At 39.3% G+C, this 18,351-nt stretch overlaps 1 protein-coding gene across 2 annotated transcripts in view; it reads left to right on the top strand.

Moving 5' to 3' along the window:
- Positions 1–2,178: 2,178 nt before the first annotated feature.
- The window catches only part of LOC121088573 (guanine nucleotide-binding protein G(i) subunit alpha-1), a 36,315-nt gene continuing 20,142 nt past the window's right edge, over positions 2,179–18,351 (top strand). For both annotated transcript variants that reach the window (XM_040594883.1, XM_040594882.1), the window contains exons 1-2: positions 2,179–2,332; positions 2,437–2,639. In XM_040594883.1, the coding sequence (XP_040450817.1) occupies positions 2,522–2,639 (118 nt within the window). In that variant the 5' untranslated portion in view covers positions 2,179–2,332; positions 2,437–2,521. The remainder of the gene's footprint in view (positions 2,333–2,436; positions 2,640–18,351) is intronic.

Here is an 18,351-nt window from a genome sequence, read left to right as displayed (position 1 = left end):
ACCTCTCTCATCACCACATTATTTTCATCTACCATAATCTGTTTACTACTTTCTTATTCGCTAATCTGCACTTTCATTTGCCGATACCCAAACCATGTGTTGTTTATCTCAGAAATCACTCTTTATCCTTTATTTCCAAACCAGAAAACTATCCCTTAGCTTATTAAATTTTCTGCTCCCCTAACTCCGTTCCTTCCTGAGCAGCAGTCTACATTGCTACCTCTGCTACTTTGTCACATGAGATACCAGGAACCCTAAAACAAGACTAGGCTCCCATATGTCAGGTCAATTGTTTTGTAAAACTCTTATCCCATAGTACCAGTGTTGAAGTCTGCTCAAAAGAACACAAAATGGACTGCATACATGAACCTCTCAGGAGGGCAGATGACTGGTGGCTAAGAATCAAGTCACAGCTCACAGCTGCCCAGCCATTCTCCATAGCAGTAGCACAATGAAGATGGCCAAATAAAATGTCTTGGAGGTCTAATGAAGTCTTAAGAGTTAATGTTGTTTGAGGTTTCTTTAAGAAAGGATTTTATACCATATTTTGCTAGGGTTGAGTGCATGCTTACCAACCAGAAAATGTTAAACTTGTTCAAGTCACAGTTTAATTGAGCATTATTTACATCATTTTACTTCATTACTTATGGTTTATTCAGCATGAGCAAAGATTCCTGTAAAGAAAAATATCCAATAAAAATGAATATTGAGTACACTTTTTCATCAAGATTAAGTATTACAGGAAAAAACTTTTAATTTCCCAAGTATAGTAATAGCTGAGTCTGACTTGAAGTCTTTGTACTCTAATGCTGAAACACCTCTTGTATGGTAAAATTCTGCTTTTTGAGCTCATTCTGAAGGCAGAAATTCCTGAGATCCTATAGAAACAAAAAATCCCAAGGACTCACTGGGGAAGATGAACCTTAATTTAACAGATTTGCCTCATAGACTCTTGTGTCTTACGGTTCAACTGAAGCTTTTTTCTGAGATTCAGTTTTATTTCAGTCGCAGGCTGCTTTACCCAAGAAATTCTGTGAAGCCTACTTTGTTCCAAACAGACCGTGCGCACAGGCTGGGGCATGGTGGTGGATACATCACCCAGAAGCTCAGCTGACCCTGCTTTGGGGCAGGAGGTTGGACTGGGTGATCTCCTGAGGATCTTTCCAACCTGATTTATTTCTGTGATCCTATTATAAGGTAACAGGATCTTTATTTTGTAATCCAAACAGTTCAACACGTGCACTGTGGTGAAAGCGTTGTAGCAACTGCATCTTAGCATGTTTTCTTAGGGGGTTTATGTTAAAGAACAGAACGAGCAACCAACAAAATAACCCATCGGCAGATGGGAAGTGGACATGCAGACAGCCCTACACTTGAGCTCTCAGAACGCACGCAGGGCACGCGAAAACTGGCTGAGCGGTTCTGAACCGTGGGGTGGGATCGTCTCACTCGGCTTTCTTTTAACGAGGGAAAAAATGCTGCTGGCTGGTGAGTCCTCAGAGCAGAGAGCTCCGCTGCAGCCCCAGGCCACCTCCCGGCCACCCCATCCTGAGGGGACAACCGCCCTGGAGCCCACCAGCACCCGGCGCCGTGGGGGCTGGACCCCGAGGCCCTCTGACGGATCTCGGCAGCGAAGCGGCGAGTAGCGAGCACAAGGCAGGCGCGGACATCGTTAGCAGACGGCGAGGCTGAGGAGAGCGCTCCCCTCCGCCGGCGCCGGCTCCCGCTCCCCGCCGCACCGCAAGAGACCCCAGCCTCCGGAACCGCCCCTGCGGGCGGTGGTACGGCCGCGCCCAGCGCTCCCCCGCCCCGCCGAGGGACGGAACCTCCCGCACGGAGCCGTTTAAATCCGAGCCCTCGGCGGCTGGCCCCGCCACAGGCGGGTGTGCGGCGATGGCACCTGCAGGTGATGGTGCCGCCCAGGCGGCTCCCGCGCCCGTTTCTAGCGCCACGCGCGTCCCGGTTGCCTTGCGCTTCCCCCCGCCCTCCGCAACGGCTCGCGGCCGCCGTGCGCACGCGCGGCCGCCCCGCCCTTCCCGCCGAGCACGCGTTCGCCGCTCTCCTTCCCCCGCGCCCCCCACATCCGCGCCGCCGTGTGGGCGGCGCGCGCGACCGAGCGCCTGCGGGGGGCGGGGGCGGTGCCGCGGGAGCGCCAGGGCCGCGGCGGCGGGAGCAGCAGCCTCTCGGCCCGGCGGGCAGCGGGCCCTGCAGCGTGGCCTCCGCTAGCGGCTCTCCGCCCGCTCCCTCTCCGCGTTCCCCGGGGGACGGCTTCAGGCAAGCCTCCCCTCGCCCCCCTCCCCGTTTTCTTCCTCTCCGGTTGCTTGCGTGTGAGGTAAACTCGGCGTGTGGTGCCTGCGCCGCCGTTGCGTTTCAGGTGAGGGAGGGGGGGGGAAGAGAAACAGAGGAGGAAGGCACTCACTCCCCCTCCCTCCTCAGCGCCTCTCCGGCGGCCCCGGGCGCCAAACCCCGCCGCTCCCTTGCTTCTCATCTCCCGGCGAAGTAAAACACCCCCCTTCCCAAAATGGGCTGCACGCTGAGCGCCGAGGACAAGGCAGCGGTGGAGAGGAGCAAGATGATCGACAGGAACCTGCGGGAGGATGGCGAGAAGGCGGCCAGGGAGGTCAAGCTGCTCCTCTTGGGTAAGGGCTCCAGTGAGGCCAGGGTCCCCCTGAAGTAATCCCCCTTTCCCGCCGAAGCCCTGGGGTGAGGTGCCCCCTCGCCTCCCAGCCCGGAGGCAAGGGGCCTTGTGTGGGCGAGGGCGGGGCAGGTGCCCACCAGTTCCAGCTAATGTGAGGAGGGGGGACACGCTCCTCCGGCTTGGAGGGTGGTTGGGCGGTGGGATGCGTTCCTGGGATAACGTGGCTGGAGGAAAGCCGCCCGGCCGTAGTGGGGGGTGTGCTCGTGGCCCCTCAAAAGTTCTGGGGTTGAGGGGAGGCACAGAAGCCCGTTAACGCAGGTGGGCGCCTCGGCTTCTTTCGGGGTTCCAGGCAGGGCCGCTCTGGGGAAGCGGCACGGCGTAGTTTGTCCCGGGGCGCTTGTTCAGACCGGGCCCTAACTCCCACATGAAGGGGATAACATCTGAAACTTAAGACGTGGATTCTGTGTATCTCTGCTTAGAGGAAGGAAATTGCTGGTTGGAGGATGTTTGCTGTTAATGTTTCTTGTAGACCCGGACATATAAATTGGTGCTACAAGAATAAAGTGCAGAAAGCATCAAAGGAACAAAAGGCAAAGCACCATTTAACTTTTCACAATTTCATTTTTGTGGAATTTTCTCGTGTTGCTGAAATCTTAACGGAAAGTACAACCTTGATGGGGATTCTAAACGTATAATGACTCACATAATATGTATCGTGTGTACTTGTGAGCACAACTCGGGAACTTGAAGCTAGCTTTTTTGTATATTTTGTGATATGTTTTTGTGTAAACATAAGTAAAATCAGACTATTTTAAAAATTACAAGAAAAAAGTGAAGGTTGTAATTATTAATACCTTTGTGCAAGACTAAAATGACTGTACAGCTTGCAGACAGCTGAATGCTAGAAGATTTGCATTGTGTTAATATTGTAGGGAGTTCGGCAGTATATGCCGTATAACTAAATGAGACCGGATCATTCTAATCCGGTCTTAGATAGCTGTTGAGTTGCAGCTTTCCCTGTTACTCCCTTCCCCTCCCAGACCTACAGTTTCAGGAAAACTTTTTAAACAATGCCCAGTTTCTCACTTTGCTCAACATCGATTTTGCTAGATTCACTACAAACATTGTAGTAGACCTCTTCAGCAACAGAAGTTACTTTATTCTAAAATAGCTCCAGAAGGGTACAGGAAACTGAAGCACTTCCATGTGTAGATGAAGAGATGAAACAAACCTAGTATGGGAAAAACAAACGTCCTAAAATGTGTTTATAGACTTAAAATTTCACTTGGAAAAGAAGCAATTAAAGCTTTTATTTTTTGTTTGTTTTCCAGAAAGTGTTAGGCTTTGGGTTGGTACGGTTGCCTAGTCCTGTACACCTTTGGAATCCTCAGACTGTTGTATGGAAAGGTTATCCCGTTATGAGATCCGTAACACTTTCTGCAGTGCTGCTATTGTCTCTTTCAAAGATGACAAAGTAATGCTTTGTGGTTTCTGGCAACGCATTTAAAATTATTTTTTCAGTGCCTTGCTGTTCCGTATGGAACTTCTAGGACATGTAGTTTGGTGGTCGTCTTCATATCTTTCATCATACTCTCTGGGTATGGATGAAGTCCACATCTACAGAAGTATGCTTTAAACTTGAGAATGAGTTCTGTCACTGTTCTCAGTTTTTTTAATGCTGTTATGTGTAAAGTACTATGCTATGAGTTTTGATTTTTAAATTTTACAAATTGTGTGTTTCTAATACTTTCCTCAAAAGCTTTTCTGTATGTTTTTTCTGCTGGAATCTCATGAAATCTTGGGATATGGAACAAATGCTCAAATACGAGTGTTTTCTCATAGTGTTCTGAGCAGTAGCTCAGTTGGTTTAATATTTCCCCCTCCCCTATTAAAAAGAGATAGGAAAACTGTCAGGCAAACTTCTTTTACTACCAGTGTTTGAATCATTATTTAAACAAAAATTACATAATAATCTACTGAACTCACGCTGAGGTTTTGTATATATACCCTTGGATGTAATTCTGTATATCACATGTCTTGGAAGTAAAGTTTTTCAGTTACTTTTCCTTGCAACTCTGTCAGATGTCTTAAATGTTATATGAATGCTTTATCTGATCGCAAAACTATTTAAAGTTACTTCCACTAGAGTCACATCCTTCTCACCACTCACTTTCCCAATCGCTTGTTTTGCCCATATGTCATAGTTTATAATCTACTTGCTTGTACTACATCTATTTATGGGATTGTTCTATTAAAAAGATACTGAAATAAAAGGAAAAGTACAAATTGTGGTCTGCTGCCAGGAAAATACAGTGTGTGTGAGGCATCTAAAGTACCTTGCTTATGTAGAAAAAGAGCATGTAGCTATATACCTACTGACGCTGTAAGACAGATTTCTTACAGTGTCTATAAAATTCATATTTTTGTGTGGTGACTAAAGAGTTCTACTGAAGCTTCAGCTAGAATGCTCAGTTGAGGGGAGGTGTGTTTATAAAATTAGTCTGTATCTAGCCTTTAAATTTAATTTATTCCAGTATATGCTTTTCTAAAGGTTTTTCTAAAACAGGAAATAACAGTGATTTAATTGAGATAGATGTGACACAGCTGTACCTAAACCATGACTTTGTAAACAATATCACTGATCCATGTTATATTTATATTTTGTTGTCCTGTCTTTAGGAGGAAGCAGACATACTTAAGCTGTGCAAAATACTCTTGGCCTGGATTATCTAACTTCTTTCATCATTATCTGTAAATTGGTGCATCATTTTGTACAAATTCGATGGCAGGTCATTTGGAACAAAAATACTGGGTTTTGACCATTACCCATGTATAACTATTTTATCCTTGTAATTCTATGCACTCCAATGTGCTATCCCAACGGCAGGATAACCTTTCCTGAAAAATTTCTGAGCACCATCCTCATTATTAGTAGTAAGCTGAATTTGAGCATATAGTTTGTAATCCAAATGGAAAATGCTTGTTTATACATGGAATTAGGTTATTTTAATTTTAAAAAAAATCATTAAATAAGCAACTTTCTTTCATTTAAAATTATTTTCAATGTGTGACAAAAAATACATATATTTTTTGTTCCTTCCCATAAAATTTTAAGTGCAGTCTAGCATATTGTCCAACACTAAAATCTAACATGCAAAAGTACTTTTCCTTAAGCACTTTAATATTTGTGTCAAGTTGACAGTTCCTAAACTTCTGTTTTCTAATTGTTTGAAGTAATTGTTTTGGGTGTGGGTTTTTTTTTTAATTTTTCACGTGCTTAAGTGTGAGTGAGATTTTTGAAAAGCAGTGTATATTTTGGCTAGCTTCCAAGCAGTGTAAGCAGTAGACCCATGTTGTTTTTCTCTTCATGGTTCCTCATCTTAACTTTTAGTATTTATCAAATAAAAATTCCAGTGGTGCTTGCCATACGAGTGTAATTCTAATCATGTTGGGAGATGGTGGTTCTTATGTACTGTGTTAATATACATGTGATCCAGATCAGGTGTGGATTTGCAAGTACATTTCTGTTGAATTAGCTAAAGCACATAAGACTGAATTTATGCCAACTGCAGGAGAACAGGCAGTTCCTCATTTAGTAGAAAGCCTTCTGGTATGAGGTTAACTCATCAGGTTTTATGAATATATTCAAACCGGCAGCATGAGTTTATAGGATTAGCACTTTGTCTTGTGGATTATCACATTCTTAACCTAATATAGCAAATTCAGTGAAAGGAGCAATAGATATGTCTTAAACGTCTTCAGGAGTGGATCCGGGGATCCAGGAGGTCACAGGCCATATATTTGACAACTTTAATTATCCGTCTATTTTCTGGATAATTGTTTGTAGATTTAACTTCAATGGATACCTTTATAATCATGACCAACAAAGCCGCTTTTCCATTCCTGAATAGATCCTTGTAATTTGTACTGGAACATTCTTAAAGATACCTGGTTTTTAATTTCAGACAGAGTACTGCTCTTAATCTTTTTCTTTCATTGCAGTTCTTCCTATTCCTTAGGGTAGCAACTAGAACAGTTCTATGAAGTTAACTCTTCTAAATCTTCACACTTCAAGCATATTTTTCTCTACTGCTTTTCTTTTGTTATAGAGCTGCATCTTTCTGTCTGCTTAGTCAACAGACTCCCACTGCATGCGCATCTTTTCAGCAGTGTGATCCTTGTAGTCCTTGGCAATACCTGCCTTCCTCCAGACCTGACTGCACATTGGACTAAAAAAAATATCTATGCTGTTTGTACTGTTACTTCTCTTGCCTTTCCTCCAGAGTATTCTCTTTCACCATGCTTGCAGACAAAAAAGGCTATAGAAGTCTGAACTTAAGGGAGATCTCAAGAAAGCCTTATTCTCACAAACAAGCATTGCACACTTGAGAGATGTTGACCTCATCTTTGTTAAGTTATGCAAACCTAGTCTAAAACGTATCTGACAAAGTATTTCCTGTCTCACTTCCAGAGGCAATTATCTATAGATATTTACAAAGTTTACTTCCAATTAAAAGCTGTTTTGTGATACCTAAAAGAAGTGTTTAATATTAGGGGGTTTTTTTGCTTGTTGATCTGTCTGTCTGCCCTCTGACTTTCTGCCTGTCTGGTTAGATCTAGCAGGAGTTCTGAACTGGGAGCTTTTTTCTCTTGCATTTTAATATGATACAGTTGGGCTCCAGCAATCAGGATGTTATTTATGAGGACTTTTATATCTGACTTGGTAGTTAAGTCAGTGAAATCCTCAAGCCTTTGTACTAAATACAACAATAATTTCAAAGAACAGTCAAAATTACTAGATTCCCATAGTGTAATAATCCCCCTTCCTTTTGTGAAAGGAGGCTCATGGATATACAGAAAACACAGCCATTCAGTTATGGTTGTGTTTGTGTAATTGCAGTTTGTGTTCTTTTATGCTTGTCTCTTTCTATTTGAATGTTGGTGTAATAATTTACAACATTGTAATATTGGTGTCTAATGTGTATATAGACTTCATCACCGCAATACAAATTGTCTTCAGTGATTTCAGGTCACCTGTTGCATTATTTAAAATCTTCATTTTGGAAGTTTCTTCATAAAATCAGCATTTATGATATCATGATTTTAATTTCCTAATGTTCTTAGGAAAAAACGTATTTCAGTATGTGTTTTAGAAGGGGCTGAAGACAAGTGGTACATTTTGTGCCATGTTGTGATAACAGTAATCGTGACTTTGCTTTTTTGTCTGTTGATGAAAAAGTGTAGTTATGGATATATACAAATTACTGTAACTTCTCTTGCATTAGGCATTAAGGCTTTTTAATATTTTAAGAGTTAGAAAACACTTTAAAATTTAAAAAATATTTTCCTTTAAGTTGTCATTTAAAATCAACGTAATGCTTCTTCCCACCCTCCCACCAAAACCAGAGACCAAAAAAGCTCTGGTTAATGTACCTTTTGGTCATCCTTTCACTCCCAGCATCAGTGGTGGCTCAAGGCTACACTTAAGTTCTGTAATACACTGACTTAATTTGTTTCTTCCTACATTTTCTGGCAGCACAGTTTATTGTATTGTTATTGTGCTGCTATGACAGTTCACTTCAGCCCTATGGATTATAGTGCTGAAATGATTGTGTATTTAAGCTAACTTCCTCTTGTGAAGTTATTTTTAACTCACTTCACAGTATAGCTCCTTGCATAGTTGTTGGCACAACTTGAGCTCAGGCTTTGTGCTGTGAAGATTTAGGCTGTGCTGATTTATATAATCATATGGCCAAAGTGGATTGTTCTTTTGCTGCCACATTTTACCCTTTAGTTGTTTTGGTCCTCTGAAAAGGAATAATTGAGTAGTCAGCATATCCTAAAGTCTGGCTAAATATTTTGAAACCAGGCCATGAGTCTGGCTTCAGAAGGCGTGAAATTCTGAAGTCAGCTTTTGCTGCTGAGCTTGATGGATGTCTGCTTTCCTGTAATATACTATCTGGCAAATTTCAAGGTAGAAGATGAAGTAGAAAAGAGGTATTTAAGATGTTCTATTAAGTGTGAAGTTTTTCTGCCATGCAAACACTAAATATATATCTGAACTGACTTGATAATTATCTATTAATAAGGTCTTTTTCCAAACTGTGTATAGGAGAGCCTGTATTGATGAAAACTCGCTATTCTGAGGTGGAGTCTTAGTCATTGTCCGGCTTTACTGAGGTCAGCTGTTCTATTTATTGCCCTTGTTTGCTCAGTGTCCTGTTACCTCAGGCTTTGTGTAAATTACTGTTTTGCTATTCTGTAAATTGAACTTAGTTGGTTTCACCTGAGAGATTCTGTATCCAAAAAGTATTTAAGTTGGTAAGGTATAGAGAGACCAGTTAGAAAAATCAGAACTTTGAACTTTTGAAAGCAGTAGGTTTTAAGTGCAGTATTCAAAAAAGGCAAGAGTTTTTGAAGTGATCAACTTAGTGACATTTCTGAGCAGAAGGATAATTAAGATACTGAAATTTATTACACAATCACAATTAAACCATAAACTTTTTGGTGAGAGACTTGTGTACTAGAACGTATGCTTTTGCAATAAAAGATTTGAACTCATCTCTTAATGCTAAACTTCATTCTCCTTGTCTATGAAGTAGGAGCAGACAAGACAAAATAAGATATCTTAATGAGAATCAAGATGGGAAATGAAGGAATGATATGATGTCATAGACTATCTATGTGTGGCTGCTTATAACCCTTTCGCAGTATAGCTGTAAGAAGTGTTAGGGTTGGGAATTTGGAAGATGTTTCCCATCATCATGGCTTTGCCCTTGGAATTTGCAAAGCTGTGGAGCCAGAGCCAGCTTCAAAATCTCTGGAATTATCTACAGCTTGAATATGTAACAGGAGGTAAAGTATCATGTATCTCGTCATGCTGTACCAAGCAAAATGGCCTAAAAATCACTTAGTGTCCCAGATACCTATATGCATTATTCCTTGAGCATGTTATCTGTTTAGTTCAATTTTTGTCTTCCCACATCATTTTTGTTTAATTAATGGCCAGCCCTTCCTTGAAAACTATACTTCTGTGTAATCTTTAAAATTTTCTCATGATAGTATTCTTTCAGGATCTCAGCTGATGGGGTAATTGATGTAGAGCATTTAACAACCAGTTCTTAAAGAGATTTGTTGTTAAGTATTACAGGCAAATAAATTGCTTTCCTTGCCTGGCTTTGGTAATTGAAAGGTCAGTGAAGCTCTGAGTAAGAGAATTTCTTTTATGTTTAGGTAACAACTTAAATCAAGTAGCAGTGTTGACATCTGTCTTTATGTTTATATGGGTGCTATGTATTTATGTTTAGGGATGCATGTAAATGCAATATTGAAATTAGAAAATACTTCCCTGAAGCTTATTTAAAGGAATCAACAGCATTCCAATATACAGTACTTCAATTAATGAAATAAACTGTACCTCATTACATTCTCATATATGCCTTTTAGAAATGTAGGATTGCATTTAAGTGCGTAATATACTTAGTAAAGGTACCTGATTAAATCTTCAGTGAAATATAACAGTATCTAGGCAACCAGAATGGACAGGAAGTCTTCACAATCGTTGCTCGAAGCAGATTGCTTCTAAAGAAACCAAATGTACTGTAATGAAAATCCCTGTGAATTTTCTGTGAAGCAGATTTATAATTCTTAGTATCTTCTACAACTTAATAAGGTCTGCTTCTTTAAATGAAAATACTGTTGGAGTCAAATAGCTACCTGTATCCCATTTCCCCTTTGCAAAGTTGATAAAATAATTTCTTGCATATAAGTATATGTTGTTTTTTACATGGATAAAGCTGTTGTAGTCGTTTAGTTCGTGATATGAGTTGTTACCTATCACAATCATAAGGATGTTCTGTATCTGTTTTGTTTTTTTTAATAGTTTCACTAAAACTCAAGAGGTTCTTGCCAACTTTCTAAATCCATATTGGAATATGGGGAATTAACAGTGCATGTTGTCTAATAAGCAGTTGAGCCATTCCAGAACCTTTGTGTTGGTAAAAAGGAGAGTGTTCTTGCAGCATCTGGCTGAATGGTTTTGCTCTGACTCTGGCCCTTTTAAATGCTTAATTCCGTTTTGAGCTTGTTTAATAGTAAAATTGGCTGTCCTGTTTAGACTTAATTTGCTTCTGGAGTGGTTAGTTTCACTGGTATTTCATAATCACAGAGTGGTTTGGGTTGGAAGGGACCTTAAGGATCATCTAGTTCCAAACCCCCTGCCATGGGCAGGGACACCTTCCACTAGACCAGGTTGCTCAGAGCTCCATCCAGCCTGGCCTGGTTGATGGCCAGGTAATGGTCTGGTGAGGACTTGAATAAAACCATTGATGAGGAGCAGAGATAAGTGCCATATGCAAATGAGTACTGGAAATGCATAGTGCCGGGTGGAGGGTGAAATGGGTGCAGAATAGGATTCTTTCTGTTTCTGCATTTCTGTGCCACAGTTTACTGTAGAATTGGGTTAGGGATAATGTGAAATTGTGTTCACTTTTGAGGTCCAGCTGGTAGACAAAATAAGTGGGTTTTGAATGGAGTTTAAAACCTCGTTGGTGGAATAGGAGATGATGCCAGTCTTAAGCAGTGTGGTGATTAGGGCACTTGATTGGAAGATGGGGGTAGGAGTTTGTTTTTGTTCCAAGTCTAAGGAGTCTCACACCTGTGTTTCCTTATGCTATTTTAACTTACAGGTCATAGGCTTGAGCAGGAAGGATCTTTTTCTACCTAACACTTTGAGGAATGCAAGATGGTAGTGGACAAGAAGCATAACTGCCAGCTTGGTGTCCAAACAGTAGAGAGGAGAATGGAGATGCTGGTCTCCAGTTAAAACAGTAAAGTTGTACTAATATTATAAACAGAATACAGTGTGAATGTAGTATTGGAATGCAATTTTAGAAGTTGCTATGACTGGAGATAAATGCCTTGCAGTAACAAAATTGGGACAAAATAAGACAACTGTTTTGAGTATTTATAGATTTTACTTAAGTTATTTTGCATACTTGTTGCTTTCAGAATCTGCCAGTGGTGTACTATACAAGGGTGAACTGAAGATAAGCTAAGTATCATTTAATTGTTGTCAGTATTCTTGATGCATTAAAAATTTCTTGAAGCATTTTGAAAATGCGTTTCTCAGCTGTATGCAGTTCAGTTACTGATAGTTAATAAATCTGGTAAACTCTTAGCAATACCATTAAATGCATTCTAAAGCTCTTAAAGACATTGACAGGGATTCCTTTTTAATATGCTTTAGTGCCTCAGTGTTTGCTAGCAAAGGCTGTCATTTAATTCCTGGATGAGAGACTACCTAAGTTGTTTTCTCTGTGCTGTTTTGGAACATAGGACCTTTTGGGGTTAGATTACATCAGACTTTGACAGTATACTAGTCTGAGGCCTAACAAACTACTATATGTGTAGGTATCTATCTTAACTCTTGCTTCTGGGCTTGTTCAGTGTGCAACTCCGTGTTTGAATAGGTTGATATTTTTGTATACTTCGAAGCTTTCTCAGCTTGATTTGAGACCAGTTAAATGCTAAGTCTGTTTAAGCAGCAACCAGAAAGAGCCATAATTTTGTTTTAGTGCTATTAACCACAAATAATATTCTACTTGTAGGTAGCTTTGTGTGGAAAATGCATGTAACAAAATATGGTTGAGTGCACACCTGAATTTTCTTTCCTGGTTCACATACAAATAACAGTTCTGAAAATATTTGCTTTTGAAAAAGATGAGACTGGATAGTTACGTCTTTTTCATATAACGTTTCAAATCTGTGTCACTAAGTACTGTTTTTTAGTAGAGGTGGAGACATTTTTGTAGTGAATTTAGGTCAACCGTCAATATGCTTATTCTCCTTACTTTTGTGGATTGTAGTTCTAGAGCTACAAGATGAAAAACACTGAAGTGAGGCGTGGATGAAGACTGGGAATTTATGTGAACTAAAGTTCATGTAAAACCACTACTTCTACAATAATGAGCTAACCTTTAGTGAAACTGCATTTGTCCTGGTATAAACTTTGAGAGTACCCATTTATCTCATTTGCAAATAATGTCTTGGTGTTGCATGACAAGTAGGGCTTTGAATAAAATCAGTTGAGATTTTTGTCCTATTGTGATAGGAATGCCCACACTTGGCTTTCTAATTTTCCCAATTCTTTGTATAGTTACATAGGGACAGTCGGCTCTGTCACAATTGTAGATAATGAAACAGTAGTGTTGTTCTGAATTGCAAGTGGAGTGTGATGAGAATATGCAATGAATTCCATTCCAAGTTAATTTTGTTTTATCTCTCCACCAGAATAATCCGCATAAAGTATGCCTCTGTTGCAGTGTGGGTTTTTTAATAAAGTATTTTTGATTTTTATTAATGATAGTCTACTTACTAGTAGAAGTTCTCTGATATCTCAGTCACTGAACCTACCGTTTTTGCACACCGTATTTATAGCTCAGTGAATAGTAAAGGGCCACGAAGGCCAATCACGCTGTCGAGAAAAATGTCAGGGCACTCTGGATTTCTAGAGGTTTATTAGATATATATTTGGAGTCTGGATGAGACATGCTGTACTGTGGCAGAAATTAGCAGTAACTGTCTTGGTAAACCTTGTAAGACCAAAGGAGGTGCTTCTTTCTGTTGGAGCACTCAGCATTTATCTCATGTAGTGTGGTCATACACAACATCCACTCAAACTCATGTTCTAGAAGGTCTTTAATCATGTTCTTTTATACTATGGTTTCAAACTATGTAGTGATTGTTCCTGAGCATACTACAAGAAGATAATCACTTCAATCAAGCAGCTCAGTTATTTGCTATTAGTGAAGTTCTATTAGAAACACAAACAAGTTTCTGGACTTCAAATTTTGAGGCGATTCCCAAATCTCTTAAAGGTAGTGTGGAGGCTGGCCTTTGATACCTTTATCAGCTGACTGCTTAAATGTATCAGCACTGACATGTTAGATAACCTGGAGCCACAAGCATTTTAGCCACTGGTGGTATGGCGTATAGTTGTGAGGCAGCAAGCGTGATTACTATCTCTAAATGTGCATTCATTCCCTCATTTGATTTCTGGCATAAGAGGTTTTATTTCCAAACCTTTGTATCTCAGCTTATGGTCCTGCTGTGTTTGGCACCTCACGCAAAGGAAGCTATGCCTATATCTTAGTTGAAGAAAATGCTTCAGATTTTAAAGTACAATGGCGCTGTCCCTCTATAAGGCAGTGATATTGTTTTAAGACACCGTGTACATTCTCAGAAGATTAGTCTTTTTAAAGTAGATTCAATTCTAAGGTACTGTATTTCCTTTTGAATGTTTCACAGAGTTTCTGAAGTATGACACTTGGGATTGTACTGGTGCGCTGCTTGATAGTGAGACAACGAGTCTGCAACTTGGTTATAGTGTAAGTGATGCACATAATGATGGAAGGGTTCCTCCTATATAGCAGTAGCTGTACAGCCAATAGCTTGAAACATTTGAGGAGTATTAATATAAGAATAGTCTTGAAGAGCTAGGTAGAATTTATTTTCAAAAGCTGCGTACATTCAAGTGGGTTGTACATAAAATTTCTGCTATGGTGTCAGTTTATGATGTGCATCAAATTCTAAGCAAAAAGACAATTTGATAAAACCATTGTCATAAAAGATATTAAGCACTAATAGAAAATTTGAAATAGCTCTAAACTCAATTTATACTTCAAAAGATAAAGATGTGAATAAAAGTTACCGTAAGGTTTGCAAAATGGAGTGTGTGCTCTGGTTGTTTCACCGTAAGCTTTGTTTTTTAGAATTCAGTAAGTTCCAGAGGTTATACAGAATATAAACTGATATTTTTCATTGTTGTTTCCATACTAAACTAATATAGTCTTTATCACTTAGGTGTTTATTATAGTAATAGCCTAGGTATCTAAGAAACTCTAAGCAGTTTATTAGAGGTCTAGACCTGAATAAACAAGCTGACATGAGTTAATAGGCAATTGCTTCTTGAGGTAACATTTTATATAAACTTTCTAAAATTTTTATATATGATTAGTTTAGGTACTACTGATTTTGAACATCTACTAAGCAATACTGAAGACTTAGGAAAGAAAAGATTAGTTGTAATTCTTGATTTGTTATGAAATTTACAAAACTGAACAGTGGCTTATAGGTTTAAATGGTGCTGCTTCTGTGGTATTAAGCTGGCATGCAGCTACTGAAGCATTGAGAATTATCTCAGATCTTTTTTCTGAGTCAGTGTCATTTCAGAATCTGTCACTCTTGTGGTTTCAACCAGTGATGTAATCTGGGATTCACACTCTATTACTACATGGCTAACTTACTGAAATATTTTGTTCCAGATATTATTCACACAGCTTCCTTCTTAACTAATTCAAAGTTTCCTGGCACATTCAAATTCCAGTAGCTGTGGAAATTCCAAGACTAGTGCCACTTCATAAATGAGTACTATCAACCTTTAGTTGTCTATATGAAAACAGTTGAGAAGGGGAAAAGGAACATAAACAGTGTCAGTGGCAGCAGCCACCTCAGAATTAGAAGAATACAAGATGGTGGTAGAAAAGAAGCATAACTGCTGGGTGGCTTCAAAAAGGGTGAGTGGGGACATGAGACAAAAAAAAAAGAAAATAAATTTTGCAGGGAAGTAGTGGTGTGGCTGCTGCTGTCAGAATGTTTCATTTAGTGGTCAGCCTGTTTAGAAGTGTAGCAACAAGTTTCCACTGTGCGTTTCTTGTGCTAGCATTGATGTATTTTGAATACGGTAACAGTGTTTAGCAGCCTGAATTCATACTTAAGTCTATGTCTGGTAATGTCATGAGGTGATATTTAAGAGATTATACTCCCAAGCTATCTGCTTGCCATGTGCTTTTGTAAGAGATTACTGGCCCCGTAGCAGATACAGTAGAAATCACTGGGCATTTAGCTTGTGCTGTGACCAGTGGCAGCTGAGGAACCGGCACCATTAATCTCGAGCATTCTCCTGTGGAATGCTAACATCTGACAAGACTGGATAGGAGAGTTGTGGGGACTTCACAGTAGGTGAATCCAACAGTTTAAGAAGTAGTGTTTTATTTTGAACTTCACATGTCTCTAACCTGGTACAAGTCTCCTGTTGTACAGTCTGGAAAACTGACAAGCATCCACTGAAATTTGTTCTATTTATTTAATCCATTAAATGGTATTAATTATTCTTGTCTGTACTTTAAGTCTCTTCTGGCAACATAAGACTATTGTACTTGTTTGTGGGTTCTGTTCCTTTGTCCGATTTAGTTGGTGGTTCAAATCTGGCTCCATTCTACTCTTCAGTTTTTATCCAACTCTTAATCTAGGTTGGGGGGTTCCCCCAAAAAAATTTAGGCTACATTTTTTTTGTTAGAGTTGTGAGGAATATATTTGTGCTATTAGGAGTTGTACTTGACAGTTGGTTTCCTCCGAAGAGGGGTACTGTGAACTTGAAGTGTGCATTGTTTTTTATTTTGGTATTGCGTTAGCTTCTTCAGTAAGCAGTTAGTAAATGCTTCACTTAGAAATGTTACTGTTAAAATCTCAGCACTTCCAAGCACTGAAACTGCTGTTTGTGTGCATAAAACATTTGTTCCAGAAATGTGTAGTTCTGGAATGCTTCCTATGTAGGCAGTGTGTGGGATAATAAATCATGAGACACTATGAGTAGTTTAACATTTTTGCTGACCTGTTATTTTTAATCAAATTATAAAATACTTAGTTCTTTTTAAACACAGACCTGCTCCATTTGGAAAGTAAAAGAATATTCATAGTAGTGAGTCATAGGATCATAGAATCATGTAGGTAGGAAAAGACCTGAAGATCATAAAGTCTAACAGTCTGTCTTTTTAATATTTTTTAGTAAGTTCTTGTGTAACTGGCCAGATATAAGCTTGGAAAATCAAATATTGCTTTAGCTGTTTAAGTTTATTTGAGCTTTGCTAGCCATACTCTGTTCCTTCAGACTAGTGTGAGGTTGATCTATTAAATATTTTTTGTTGTTTTTTGGAACATGAAGGTGCTTTGATTTTTCTCACCATTTCCAAAGTTGAAAGTTAAGAAGAAACCACAACACTTCGAAAGAAAAATTGTAATACAAATTTAGTCCCTCTTATTTAGCTGAGCTTCAGATTAACTGTGCCATGGATGGTGCAGTAGGGTTGGTCATAGGCCTGGGTTTATGTGCTCCGTATGAATTTACTGAGTGCTCTCATAACTCATGCTGGATCCAGGTAAACAGCTGCATTGGAGAGCACCAAGACTAGCTGTGGAAGTATTGACATGTGACAGTAGAGCCTGATTACTAAACTTTGAGGCAGAAGATCCTTCAGATTATAGTAGAATCTGTGTGTGTGTGTGTGTGTAAACAATGGTTCTGCTGTTTCCTGTATTAAATTGTGCTGATAAAGTTGGACATATTTTGCTTCCACACATTGTCAGTTTGCATAATGAAACATAAGGATCTACTGACTTTCTGGCAAGCAGGTGTAGTAAGTGTATTAGACTTAGCTGAAGTTATATTTCTACTGAACTATGTGAATAGAAGCTTTAAACTGTGCTTTACATTGGATTTTTGTAAGATGTTACCCTTTTTTTTTTTTTGAGTGATGCATGAAGGACACAAAGCATGCAAGAGATGAAAACACTCATCAGTTTTTCAAACTCTTTTGTCAAAGTGATGACCCAAAAGTTAGCTCAGATTTTCATTTAAAACTAAGCAAACAAAAAATGCCCACCATTCTGGTAAATTTGGAACTGATGCACTGCTGTTTTTCTAGTCTGAGCAGAACTGTCATGTCTTTATTTATGTATAACATAAAAAATATTAATAGTAACTAAGCCAATAAGACTTTTTGGCAGTAGTGAAGCTGAAATCAAGTATCACACTTCAGTAGGCAATAAATAAAATCCTTTACAAGATGATTGAGGAATATACAATCAAGTCTGTCTAAATTTGGGTAGGGTTTGGATGTGACAGTACAGCTAGCCCTGACGTTTTATATGCAGCTGTCCCATGAAATATTTAATACTGCTTGCTCCTGTCTGAAACTTCCTAAAACAGAGTTCTCATTTTGCTGTATGGAGAACTTATTCACACTGAGATAAGGAGGAAATTTTACAAATGCATCCTTTAGAAAACCTGGCTGAGCTCTGCATTCAGGAGTACAAAATTAATCAATCTCCTTTCAATATTGGACAGTAAGTAAGGTGTAGCTTTCTTGCATACTTTGCAAAGATTATTACGCAAGCTGCAGGATGCATTTTAGCATGCAGTTACAGAAAAAAACCAAAACCAAACACAACTGTTTCTATTTTCTGTTAAATAAAATTGGGGAGTTTCATCTTCCAGGAATTCATTGTTGATGTTTTAAGTACTCTGCAATACATAACTTTTTTGTGATATGTATTATGAGTGTTTGTGGTTATGTTACTAAGAGTGCTTTTATGACAGTTCTAGGTGTTCAGTACACATGAATTCTAACACCATAGAGAAACATGCATACCTGACTGGGGGGGGGGAAGAGTAGAAAGTGTGTTACAAAATTACATTTTGATACTGTGACTAGCCCTGACATTCATCTGCTAGGTTAGTCAAGTGTGGGGAATTTTTAACAGAAAGAGCACTTAATGTTATGTAAATTAAATGTCGTAGTAATATTTCTTAGTATCTCCAAAATTGCTGTTGAATGCAGGGGCATGTACTTCAGATTGTGTGCATAAAAATATTA

The sequence above is a fragment of the Falco naumanni genome, chromosome 5, assembly GCF_017639655.2.
Source record: "Falco naumanni isolate bFalNau1 chromosome 5, bFalNau1.pat, whole genome shotgun sequence".
Classification (NCBI taxonomy): Eukaryota; Metazoa; Chordata; class Aves; order Falconiformes; family Falconidae; genus Falco; species Falco naumanni.
Note: the sequence above shows the minus strand (reverse complement) of the source record. Positions and strands in the feature narration are given on the sequence as shown.